We start from the raw sequence: 13,137 nt of genomic DNA, 5'->3' as shown, positions 1-13,137 counted from the left end.
CACGAGCCGCGGCTAAAAGCGCGGACCCCAGAGACGGGCACGAGCCGCGGCTAAAAGCGTGGACCCCAGAGACGGGCATGAGACGCTAAGGCTGCTGCTGCTGCCACCAAGAATCCTGTGTGCGAGCACAGGTCACTATCCACAGCCCCCTTCCGGGGAGCCTGTATAACCCGCCACTGCCAGGGTCCCGGGATCCAGGAACAACTTCCCCGGGAGAACGCATGGCGCGCCACAGGCTGGTGCAACATCACGCCGGCCTCTGCCGCCGCAGGCTCACCCCGCGCTCCGTACCCCTCCCTCCCCCGGCCTGAGTGCGCCAGAGCCCCCTAATCAGCGGCTCCTTTAACCCCGTGCGGTCTGAGCGAAAAACAGACGCCCTCCAGTGACCTACACGCAGAGGTGGGGCCAAATCCAAAACTGAACCCCGGAGGCTGTGCGAACAAAGAAGAGAAAGGGAAATCCCTCCGAGCAGCCTCAGGAGCAGCGGATTAAAGCTCCACAATCAACTTGATGCACCCTGCATCACGTATTCATGTGGAATACATGAATAGACAACGAATCATCCCAAATTGAGGAGGTAGACTTTAGGAGCAACTGTAGAGTTGGGGTTTGCTTTCTGCATCTAATTTGTTTCTGGTTTTATATATATCTTAGTTTAGTATTTAGAGCTTATTATCATTGGTAGATTTGTTTATTGATTTGGTTGCTCTCTTCTGTCTTTCTTTGTTTTTATTACTTTTAATTTTTTAATTTTTAATAATTTTTTATTTTAATTATTTTATTTTATTTTATTTCCTTCTTTCTTTCTTTTTTTTTCCTCCATTTTCTTCTGAGCCATATGGTTGACAGGGTCTTGGTGCTCCTGCCAGGTGTCAGGCCTGAGCCTAGGAGGTGGGAGAGGTGAGTTCAGGACACTGGTCCACCAGAGACCTCCCAGCTCCATGTAATATCACACGGCAAAAGCTCTCCCAGAGATCTCCATCTCAACGCTAAGACCCAGCTCCACTCAACAACCAGCAAGCTACAGTGCTGGACACCCCATGCCAAACAACTACCAAGACAGGAACACAAACCGATGCATTAGCAAACAAGCTGCCTAAAACCATAATAAGCTCACAGACACCCTAAAACACACCACCAGACGTGGTCCTGCTCACCAGAAAGACAAGATCCAGCCTCATCCACCAGAACGCAGACACCAGTCCCCTCCACCAGGAAGCCTACACTGCCCACTGAACCAACCTTACCCACTGAGGGCAGACACCAAAAACAACAGGAACGATGAACCTGCAGCCTGTGAAAAGGAGACCCCAAACACAGTAACTTAAGCAAAATGAGAAGACAGAGAAATACATAGCAGATAAAGGAGCAAGGCAAAAACCCACCAGACCAAACAAATGCAGAGGAAATAGGCAGTCTACTTGAAAAAGAATTCAGAGTAATGATAGTAAAGGTGATCCAAAATCTTGGAAATAGAATGGAGAAAATACAAGACACGTTTACCAAGGCCCTAGAAGAATTAAAGAGCAAACAAACAATGATGAACAACACAATAAACGAAATTAGAAATTCTCTAGAAGGAATCAAGAGCAGAATAACTGAGGCAGAAGAACAGATAAGTGACCTAGAAGATAAAATAGGAGAAATAACTATCACAGACCAGAATTAAGAAAAAAGAATGAAAAGAATTGAGGACAGTCTCAGAGACCTCTGGGACAACATTAAACAAACCAACATTCGAATTATAGAGGTCCCAGAAGAAGAGAAAAAAAAAGGGACTGAGAAAATACTTGAGGAGATTATACTTGAAAACTTCCCTAATATGGGAAAGGAAATAGTCAATGAAGTCCAGGAAGTGCAGAGAGTCCTATACAGGATAAATCCATGGAGAAACACACCAAGACACATATTAATCAAACTATCAAAAGTTAAATACAAACAAAAAATATTAAAAGCAGCAAGGGAAAAGCAACAAATAACATACAAGGGAATCCCCATAAGGTTAACAGCTGATTTTTCAGCAGAAACTGCAAACCAGAAGGGAGTGGCAGGACATATTTAAAGAGATGAAAGGGAAAAACCTACAACCAAGATTACTCTACTCAGCAAGGATCTCATTCAGTTTCAACAGAGAAATTAAAACCTTTACAGACAACCAAGAGCTAAGAGAATTCAGCACCACCAAACCAGCTCTACAACAAATGCTAAAGCAACTTCTCTAGGTAGGAAACACAAGAGAAGGAAAAGACTTACAATAATAAACCCAAAACAATTAAGAAAATGGTAATAGGAACATACATATCAATAACTACCTTAAATGTAAATGGATTAAATGCTCCAACCAAAAGACATAGACTGGCTGAATGGATACAAAAACAAAACCCACATTTGTGCTGTCTACAAGAGACCCACTTCAGACCTAGGGACACATACAGATTGAAAGTGAGGGGATGGAAAAAGATATTCCATGCAAATGGAAATCAAAAGAAACCTGGAATAGCAATACGCATCTCTGATAAAAGAGACTTTAAAATAAAGACCATTACAAGAGACAATAAGAACACTACATAATGATCAAGGGATCAATCCAAGAAGAAGATATAACAATTGTAAATATTTATGCACCCAACATAGGAGCACCTGAATATATAAGGCAAATGCTAACAGCCATAAAAGGGGAAATCGACAGTAACACAATCACAATAGGGAATTTTAACACCCCACTTTCACCAATGGACAGATGATCCAAAATGAAAATAGATAAGGTAATGCAAGCTTTAAATGACACACTAAAAAAGATGGACTTAATTGCTATTTATAGGACATTCCATCCAAAAACAACAGAATACACATTTTTCTCTAGTGCTCATGGAACATTCTTCAGGATAGATCATATCTTGGGTCACAAATCAAGCCTTGGTAAGTTTAAGAAAATTGAAATTGTATCAAGTATCTTTTCCGACCACAATGCTATGAGACTAGATATCAATTACAGGAAAAGATCTGTAAAAAATACAAACACATGGAGGCTAAACAATACACTACTTAATAACGAAGTGATCACTGAAGAAATCAAAGAGGAAATCAAAAAATACATAGAAACAAATGACAATGGAGACACGACGACCCAAAATCTATGGGATGCAGCAAAAGCAGTTCTAAGAAGGAAGTTTATAGCAATAAAATCCTACCTTAAGAAACAGGAAACATATCGAAAAAACAACCTAACCTTGCACCTAAAGCAATTAGAGAAAGAACAATAGAAAAACCCCAAAGTTAGCAGAAGGAAAGAAATCATAAAAATCAAATCAGAAATAAATGAAAAAGAAATGAAGAAAACGATAGAAAAGATCAATAAAACTAAAAGTTGGTTCTTTGAGAAGATAAACAAAATTGATAAACCATTAGCCAGACTCATCAAAAAAAAAAGGGAGAAGACTCAAATCAATAGGATTAGAAATGAAAAAGAAGAAGTAACAACTGACACTGCAGAAATACAAAGGATCGTAAGAGATTACAACAAGCAACTATATGCCAATAAGATGGACAACCTGGAAGAAATGGACAAATTCTTAGAAAGCACAACCTCCTGAGACTGAACCAGGAAGAAATAGAAAATATAAACAGACCAATCACAAGCACTGAAGTTGAAACTGTGATTAAAATTTTAATCTTCCAACAAACAAAAGCCCAGGACCAGATGGATTCACAGGTGAATTCCATCAAACATTTAGAAGAGAGCTAACACCTATCCTTCTCAAAATCTTCCAAAATATAGCTGAGGAAGGAACACTCCCAAACTCATTCTACGAGGCCACCATCACCCTGATACCAAAACCAGACAAGGATGTCACAAAGAAAGAAAACTACAGGCCAATATCATTGATGAACTTAGATGCAAAAATCCTCAACAAAATACTAGCAAACAGAATCGAACAGCACATTAAACGGATCATACACCATGATCAAGTGGGGTTTATTCCAGGAATGCAAGGATTCTTCAATATACGCAAATCAATCAACGTGATACACCATATTAACAAATTGAAGAAGAAAAACCATAGGATCATCTCAATAGATGCAGAGAAAGCTTCTGACAAAATTCAACACCCATTTATGATAAAAACCCTGCAGAAAGTAGGCAAGAGGGAACTTTCCTCAACATAATAAAGGCCATATATGACAAACCCACAGCCAACATTGTCCTCAATGGTGAAAAACTGAAAGCATTTCCACTAAGATCAGGAAGAAGACAAGGTTGCCCACTCTCACCACTCTTATTCAACACAATTTTGGAAGTTTTAGCCACAGCAATCAGAGAAGAAAAGGAAATAAAAGGAATCCAAATCGGAAAAGAAGAAGTAAAGCTGTCACTGTTTGCAGATGACATGATACTATACATAGAGAATCCTAAAGATGCTACCAGAAAACTACTAGAGCTAATCAATGAATTTGGTAAAGTAGCAGATACAAAATTAATGCACAGAAATCTCTGGCATTCCTATACACTAAGGATGAAAAATCTGAAAGTGAAATCAAGAAAACACTCCCATTTACCATCGCAAGAAAAAGAATAAAATATCTAGGAATAAACTTACCTAAGGAGACAAAAGACCTGTATGCAGAAAATTATAAGACACTGATGAAAGAAATTAAAGATGATACAAATAGATGGAGAGATATACCATGTTCTTGTATTGGAAGAATCAACATTGTGAAACTGTCTATACTACCCAAAGCAATCTACAGATTCAATGCAATCCCTATGAAACTACCACTGGCATTTTTCACAGAACTAGAACAAAAAATTTCACAAGTTGTATGGAAACACAAAAGACCCCGAACAGCCAAAGTAATCTTGAGAATGAAAAACGGAGCTGGAGGAATCAGGCTTTCTGACTTCAGACTATACTACAAAGCTACAGTAATCAAGACAGTATGGTACTGGCACAAAAACAGAAATATAGATCAATGGAACAGGATAGAAATCCCAGAGATAAACCCACGTACATATGGTCACCTTATCTTTGATAAAGGAGGCAGGAATGTACAGTGGAGAAAGGACAGCCTCTTCAGTAAGTGGTGCTGGGAAAACTGGACAGCTACATGTAAAAGTATGAAATTAGATCACTCCCTAACACCATACACAAAAATAAACTCAAAATGGATTAGAGACCTAAATGTAAGGCCAGAAACTATCAAACTCTTAGAGGAAAACATAGGCAGGACACTCTATGACATAAATCACAGCAAGGTCCTTTTTGACCCACCTCCTAGAGAAATGGAAATAAAAACAAAAATAGACAAATGGGACCTAATGAAACTACAAAGCTTTTGCACAGCAAAGGAAACCATAAACAAGACCAAAGACAACCCTCAGAATGGGAGAAAATATTTGCAAATGAAGCAACTGACAAAGGATTAATCTCCAAAATTTATAAGCAGCTCATGCAGCTTAATAACAAAAAAACAAACAACCCAATCCAAAAATGGGCAGAAGACCTAAATAGACATTTCTCCAAAGAAGATATACAGACTGCCAACAAACACATGAAAGAATGCTCAACATCACTAATCATTAGAGAAATGCAGATTAAAACTACAATGAGATATCATCTCACACCAGTCAGAATGGCCATCATCAAAAAATCTAGAAACAGTAAATGCTGGAGAGGGTGTGGAGCAAAAGGAACCCTCTTACACTGTTGGTGGGAATGTAAATTGATACAGCCACTGTGGAGGACTGTATGGAGGTTCCTTAAAAAACTACAAATAGAACTACCATATGACCCAGCAATCCCACTACTGGGTATATACCCTGAGAAAACCATAATTCAAAAAGAGTCATGTACCAAAATGTTCATTGCAGCTCTATTTACAATAGCCTAGAGATGGAAACAACCTAAGTGTCCATCATCGGATGAATGGATAAAGAAGATGTGGCACATATATACAATGGAATATTACTCAGCCATAAAAAGAAACGAAATTGAGCTATTGTAATGAGGTGGATAGACCTAGAGTCTGTCATACAGAGTGAAGTAAGTCAGAAAGAGAGAGACAAATACCGTATGCTAACACATATATATGGAATTTAAGAAAAAAAAATGTCATGAAGAACCTAGGGGTAAAACAGGAATAAAGACACACACTTACTAGAGAATGGACTTGAGGATATGGGGAGGGGGAAGGGTAAATTGTGACAAAGCGAGAGAGAGGCATGGACATATATACACTACCAAATGTAAGGTAGATAGCTAGTGGGAAGCAGCCGCATAGCACAGGGAGATCAGCTGGGTGCTTTGTGACCGCCTGGAGGGTTGGGATAGGGAGCGTGGGAGGGAGCGAGATGCAAGCGGGAAGAGATATGGGAACATATGTATATATATAACTGATTCATTTTGTTGTGAAGCAGAAAATAACACACCATTGTAAAGCAATTATACTCCAATAAAGATGTTAAAAATAAATAAATAAAAATAAAATAAAATCCCCAGCGCATAAGTCTCCTTTTGAACGCTCCTCTTGGTGAGGAATTCATTACATTTTGAGGCAACATATCCCATTGCCAGATACCTCTGGTGGTTAGAGAAACTCTTTCTTGTGTGGGGATGAAATCAGCCTCTTGAAACTCTTTGAGAAATAGCCGTGGGTTTGAGTTCAATGGCCTGTGTTGTGTTGGGAGGAACATGCCCGCTGGCATTGTGGGTAACTCTGCTCTTCTGTTTATCCAGGAAAGTAAACGCAGTGGCACAAAAGCAGCTTGGCCGCCTGTGGCACACAAGTGCCGTCTTCTTCCACCCTCCGATCCACGAATATGCAGAGAAGCTTTCAGCGCTTCTTCCTGAACCTCTGAAGGTCTGATGCCTCCAGTTCAAAGGGATAGGAGTCTCATGATCTCAGGGAAGCTGGCTTAGGAAATGAGAGTATGGGTGGGAATCAGGTCTGTTCTTTGAACATCCAAAATGAGTGCGCTAGTGGCCATATCGGAAAGCACTCTAGGAGAAGAAAGGAATTGATGAATTACTGGTGAAACCAGCCGATGTTCACTTCATCAGTTCCAAACATCTGCCTCTCCTTGGTCACTCTCCTCACCACCACATCTTTGCAGAAATCACTTAGCGGGAGCCCCAGGCTTCCTGACACTCTCCTCTGTGTTCCTCAGGAAGTTTTCATCTCTTTGCTCCACAGCCCCTCTGCAAAGTCATTGGAATTTCTTCTTTTTTTTTTAACTTTTTATTTTATACTGGAGTAGAGTTGCTTAACTATGTTGTGTTAGTTTCAGGCGTCCAGCAAAGTGATTCAGTTATACATAACCATGTATCTATTCTTTTTCAAATTCTTTTTCCATTCAGGTTGTTACATAATATTGAGCAGAGTTCCCTGTGCTACACAGTAGGTCCTTGTTGGTTAACCATTCTTCTTTAACCAAGAGTGGAGCCACTTTTTTAGAAAATTAATATATCATTAAGTTCATTTGGTCTGAGATGCACTTTGATATCTTTGCTAAATGAGATGTTTTCCTGCGTCTGAAATGATTGAATTTTTTAACTGAATTGAGATGTTAAAATGTTGGCCAAGGTTTTCATTTCAGAATTCAATGAGTTAATACCTATTTAGAACAGTGCGCCGTACCTGGCGTTAGCTGTTAAGATCATCTTCCTGTATTATTTAGGTACCATATTTACTATGTTATCTACAAGAGACGGAGGACATTGCAAGAGCTGCAACCTCAGTTCACGGCAGACCACTCATGGATGAGTAGAGGCGAGGAAGCCCGCAAGGGCACAGCCCTAGCCTCCCAGTCCCCGAGCCTGGAGGATCCAGTACCCTTCAGTTCTCCCCTTTCTTTCAACCAGGATGAGCTGCACTTTTTTGTTTGTTGCTCGTTTGTTTTAACATTCACGAACACCGAACAGGCTCCTCTGGGAGCCTGCCTTGTCTCAAGCCTTCAGAATCAGGTGGGGCAGTTCAGGGCCAAGAACCAAGAGACCTGGTCCTCAGATCCCCTCAGCCACTAACCACTGTGTGTCTCAGCAAGTCTCTCCGTCTTAGCACTCTGCAGAGAATCAGGTAAAACCAATGAAAATCTGGAATATTTCACAACTCCGACAATCCCTTAGTCATTTTGGATCTCTGGTGCTTAGCAACTGCTAAGTGAATAGCTGTAGAATTAATATAGTAATTCAGTGATGGGACTGCTGGTACGAAGGGAACTCTCCTTAATAATCAGAGGCTGGGATACACTGTCTTTAACAGTTTCGAATGAATTGGGTAATCATGTGTCTCATGGCCATGTGTCTTTTTTTTTTTCTCCAGGTCATTTTCCTGATGAACAGTGGCTCAGAAGCCAATGACCTAGCCATGCTGATGGCCAGAGCACACTCAAATAACACAGATATCATTTCTTTCAGGTAACCACACCTTGGAACATTCAACTTTAACATTGACTCACCCCAATATTACATGTTTATCTTTAAAATATAGCCTAAAGCAGGAGAGGGGCTTTCCTGGGGTGTTTTTCTAATTTTAGATTTTAGGGTAGGGTCAGTCAAATGAATTTTATGTCTGGATAACACCATCCAAATTGGCCTGATCCAAGGTAGGGGTCCCTGACCGAGGTAACCAAGAGTTTGGAGTCCCAGTTTTGTCATAGATTCTCCTATGGAATTAAAAAGAAGGTGACATGACAGCTTTTTCACTTTAAAGATATGGTATAGAAACTAACACACAACGTTTTTCATGAACTATGCTCCAATATAAGATAAAAATTAAAGATTAAAATTTAAAAAAATAAAAGTTAAAAAAAAGGTATGGCATTGACTATGACCTATGCCAAATAGTGAATGATTGGTCTGCACCCCCAGAAGCTCATGACTTTGCCATATGACACTGGGCCACTTTCATCTCTGCTTATGGTAAGGAGCCATAGCCTGAATAGCCTACATGGACTTTCTTTTTTGTCCTACCCAGTGTTCCACAGGCCAGTGATCATAGAAAAGTAAACTTAACCCAGTCCTCCCACTGTTTTCTGTCTGCAGAGGAGCCTACCATGGATGTAGTCCTTACACACTTGGCTTGACAAATGTAGGGTTCCACAAAATGGAACTCCCCAGTGGGATGGGCTGCCAATCAGTAAGTTTTGAGATTTTTGTCATATTTCTCTAAAAACTCCTGGGTGTGTGGAATCATTTATCAGATTTTCCAGGCATTAGGACTAGAAACTAATACAAATTAGCTTATATTACATAACTATAATGAATCAGGGGCTCAATTTGACTTAATCGAATTAAAGACCATTTAAGGGAAATGTTTCTTAGGAAGACCTTCAGAGTCTGAGTAATAATTAATGACAAGATTGTTTTAGTTTTGTTTTGCTTTTAAATAAAATCAAGTCAACTGCAAATAAATGCACTGAAATAACTTCCCAGAGCCTTGAATGCATAAAATTTCCATAGAGTCATCCCTGTACTCACCTTCTGTGCTCCCTCACTGTTTCCACATTTTCAGCATCAGAATCAGATACCTAATTATTCTTATTCTTTCAGATGCCCTTACTGACCAGACTCTTGAGCAAATTGTTTCCAGGCTGACATTGAAATCAGTTTGCTTTGTAGAGTGCCCTCATAATTTATTTCCAAGAAAAAAAATTATCTCTTCAAAGCAGAATATTAGGTTTTTGTCCTAAGTGGGAGAAGAGTAAAGGAGGAATCTTAGTTTCAAATTAAGAAGCCCTCTTGCCTTAACTGGCACCATAGGTTGCCCCAAATTGGCTGTCTTGTGTTCACATCTTGCTAAACTCCCTCTTTTGTCATTTGCAGACGATGTGCCCGGATGTTTTCTGTGGCCCTTGGGGAGGAAGCCACTGCCGAGATTCTCCAGTGCAAACAATTAGGAAATGCAGCTGTGCACCAGGTCCAGCTGGGCAGGGAGGGAGGCACATGGTGGAAGGTCAGGAGGGGTAAGGAATGTGGAGAGAGGCAGAACCATTCCTGGGTGAACAGATTCAAAAAAGTGGGAAAGGGAAAGCCAAGGCAAATACAACTAAGAAATCACCCCTCACTGAACTAACACCTCTTATGCCAATGACCACTATACCATCAGAGCATCCATCTCCTGTTAGGAAACTCATCTCAGCATCTCATGCTATCAGAGCTAAGCCAAAAACAGACTATCACCTGGTGCTTCACTAAAGGCGCTCTCTTAGCTCTCCCAGCAATAGCTCTGCTACCAATTTTAAAAGAAAACAAGGTTTTTTTTGAGGGATTATTTGCCAAATCCCAATGGGAGAAGGGGAAAGGGGAAAGAACACTTAGAAATCTCAAAACTCCAATGAGGAAGTTCCCCAGGGACTCAGAGTACCAGCCAAAATGAGAGCCTTTGTCAAAACAGAAGACCAGGGCTTCCCTGGTGGCGCAGTGGTTGGGAGTCCGCCTGCCGATGCAAGAGACGCGGGTTCGTGCCCCGGTCCGGGAAGATCCCACGTGCCGCGGAGCGGCTGCGCCCGTGAGCCATGGCCACTGAGCCTGCGCGTCCGGAGCCTGTGCTCCGCAACGGGAGAGGCCGCAACAGTGAGAGGCCCGCGTACCGCAAAAAAAGAAAAAAAAAAAAAAAAAAGGGACTTCAGCCTCCTCTGGTGCTGTTAGGGCTTGAGAAGAGTTTGGTATTTGCTGTAAAAAGGCATATTCATATATGTTTATAAATGCATCCCAACGTGTGAATTATTCTGAGTATAGAAGGTTCCAGTTCTCCATTCCTCTTAGAGTTCATTCAGTGGGCACATCCAGGTGCCAGTCTTGGTTGGGGGCTTTTCTTTCACCTCAAAAGTATGTCATCATTCCCCACACAGGCATCCATTTTTGAGCCTAATATAGATATTTATGTGGTAGATTTCATTCCCTTCCTCCACCCCCTCCTCAGGATTTTTTCTTCCCCACTGGTCATTCCAGTCCCTGAATTTCAGATGTAACTTGGGACACCTCTCAACACACTACCCCACAATGTTCCAAACCTGGTACTGATCATGTCGTTTCTCTTTCTCCTTTTGCAAGACAAGTTTGCTTTTTCTTAAAAAATTGTTCTTTCTTGGCATCTCACTCTGCTTAACTCTCCCTTTACCACCAGCTAAAATGAAAACTCTTCCCTCTCTACTCCGTTGCTTGGATAGCATCCAGGAGAGCATCCCCTCTCCACTCGCTTGATGTTGTCATGGTGATACTACTGCACCAAGTCTCTCTCCAGAGGCGACCTGACCTGAAGCCACAGCAAGGAGCCAATGAAGTAAATGCGAAATGAAGGAAAAAGCCAATGACAGTTGATGACCTCTCATCACTGAATTTATGGGCAGTGGGGGGGAAAATTATGAAAGGTCTAGCGCAGGTTCAAGCAAAACCTTCTCCATGGTTTGGTTTTGTCCAAATTTAAGCCATTAGGGTTGATTTTGCTCCACCCTTTGATTTCTCTAGTTACAAGTGATCTTACTAAATTCCCAAATTATATCCTTTGAACATATGTCTAATTCATCCTTTTGGGCCATCCTAGGTTGTTTTCTCTTCCTTTCTTAATAATAATAGGAAATTTCAACCTCTAGGGGCACAGATTTATTTGTCTACTATATCCTACCCATCATACAACATAAGTGATGCTAAAAAATGTACTTTCTGGGTTTGCTATTCATGTCATTACTTCCTTCTTCAAACCCCCAACCCTCAATTCCAACTAACTAAAGATCAGGTAATTCTGTCAAGCAAGCTTTCCCAAACATCGCATGTAGGCTTAAAGTATGTTTGGGGCCAGGTCATGTTTTTCCCACTTTTTAATGAAGAGCTGAAGTATTCAATATAAAATATATTTATGGTTCACTTTTGAAGACGATACCTGAAGGTTTCCATTCCTTATCTCTAGCCTTCAGTAGACAGGATCGCATCCATGCCTCTAAGCAAGCATCATGATGGTAGATGGTGACTTGCCTCCCAGACTGCTTTCAGCAGAAACCCCCCATCACACCCAGCTCTCTCTCTGCATCTCTTCTGCTATCCGTGGATGTGGGTTTAGATTCAGAGACTACGTGATGCTGTTTAGAACCAAATTACAGGTGTGGATAAAAATTCTGAAGGTTCAGTCATATATGGATGTACTTGATCTTGGACCTTTGGTATTCCAGAGGAGAAAGCTTCCTCTGCCTTGCTATAATGGATGAAAGTTATCTGACTGTAGTACATTCCTCTTTAGACTGAATTCTGATTGCTATATAAACATATTTATTAACCATAAAGACTGAGATACTTTGTCGCTTTAAAATTGCACATCAGATTAAGTAGCAATGAAAGGTAAACATGGTTATTTCCAAATAGATTAAATCCACACAGCAATTACATTTGAATTAAATCTACACCGTTGAGAGGATCAGTATCCTTAGATAAAACAGCTATCGATACCAGACTCAATGATGCTTTGGAGCACTGCTTCTCCAGGTGGAAACAACTGAAGTGGTTTGCTTATGCTTTTGTGGCTATGCTTGTCTAGCTGCTTGAAACAAAGCATGAGTCATTCTGACAGAATGTTCAGAACATTCAGAAACCTATATCCTCATATCCTGGTTTACTGTATCTTGAGGGACTCTATTCAATTTACTGTCCTGTTTTCTTTTTTCCTGTTTTCTCCCCATTCTTCTGGATGCCATTCTCACATCTTCAAATGCTGTGTTTTCTGTTGTTGTTTGTTTGTTGTAGACTGCTGCCAAGCTAAAGACCAGTATATTGAACAATTCAAAGATACTCTGAACACTTCTGTGGCCAAATCAATTGCTGGATTTTTTGCAGAGCCGATTCAAGTGAGTGTATTAACCAAATATTAATTGAGCTCAGTTCTAAATTATCAGATTTTTAACTCATACATTCTAGAGAATTCCAAATTATTTAAGTGACCACTGCTATGTCCCTCTCCAAACTTAATTCATTCCATTGGTTCCCTTAAAAAAAAGTGGGGGGGGCACTGGTTTTCAGTTGACCTTTGAAGAAACCATCTCCTGTACTCCCAGACTGAACAGAGAGATAGATGAAACTATTGAATCCCTAAATCTGTAAAAATAGACAACCCCAGCAATTTTTAGTTCTTTATCACCCACACTGTCAGGGG

The 13,137-nt window shown here is 40.5% G+C and overlaps 1 protein-coding gene across 3 annotated transcripts in view; it reads left to right on the top strand.

Annotated features, from left to right (window-relative positions):
* AGXT2 (alanine--glyoxylate aminotransferase 2) overlaps nucleotides 1–13,137 on the top strand; it is a 35,586-nt gene that overhangs the window by 946 nt on the left and 21,503 nt on the right. For 2 of the 3 annotated variants that reach the window (XM_089908756.1, XM_022599507.2), the window contains exons 2-6: nucleotides 6,735–6,858; nucleotides 8,320–8,414; nucleotides 9,042–9,135; nucleotides 9,822–9,915; nucleotides 12,732–12,832. In XM_089908756.1, the coding sequence (XP_089764882.1) occupies nucleotides 6,735–6,858; nucleotides 8,320–8,414; nucleotides 9,042–9,135; nucleotides 9,822–9,915; nucleotides 12,732–12,832 (508 nt within the window). The remainder of the gene's footprint in view (nucleotides 1–6,734; nucleotides 6,859–8,319; nucleotides 8,415–9,041; nucleotides 9,136–9,821; nucleotides 9,916–12,731; nucleotides 12,833–13,137) is intronic. The other variant, XM_089908755.1, reaches the window with a different exon arrangement.

The sequence above is a fragment of the Delphinapterus leucas genome, chromosome 3 (genome assembly GCF_059928025.1).
Source record: "Delphinapterus leucas isolate spDelLeu-1000000601 "Yukka" chromosome 3, BTC_Dleu_Yukka2, whole genome shotgun sequence".
Lineage (NCBI taxonomy): Eukaryota > Metazoa > Chordata > Mammalia > Artiodactyla > Monodontidae > Delphinapterus > Delphinapterus leucas.
Note: the sequence above shows the minus strand (reverse complement) of the source record. Positions and strands in the feature narration are given on the sequence as shown.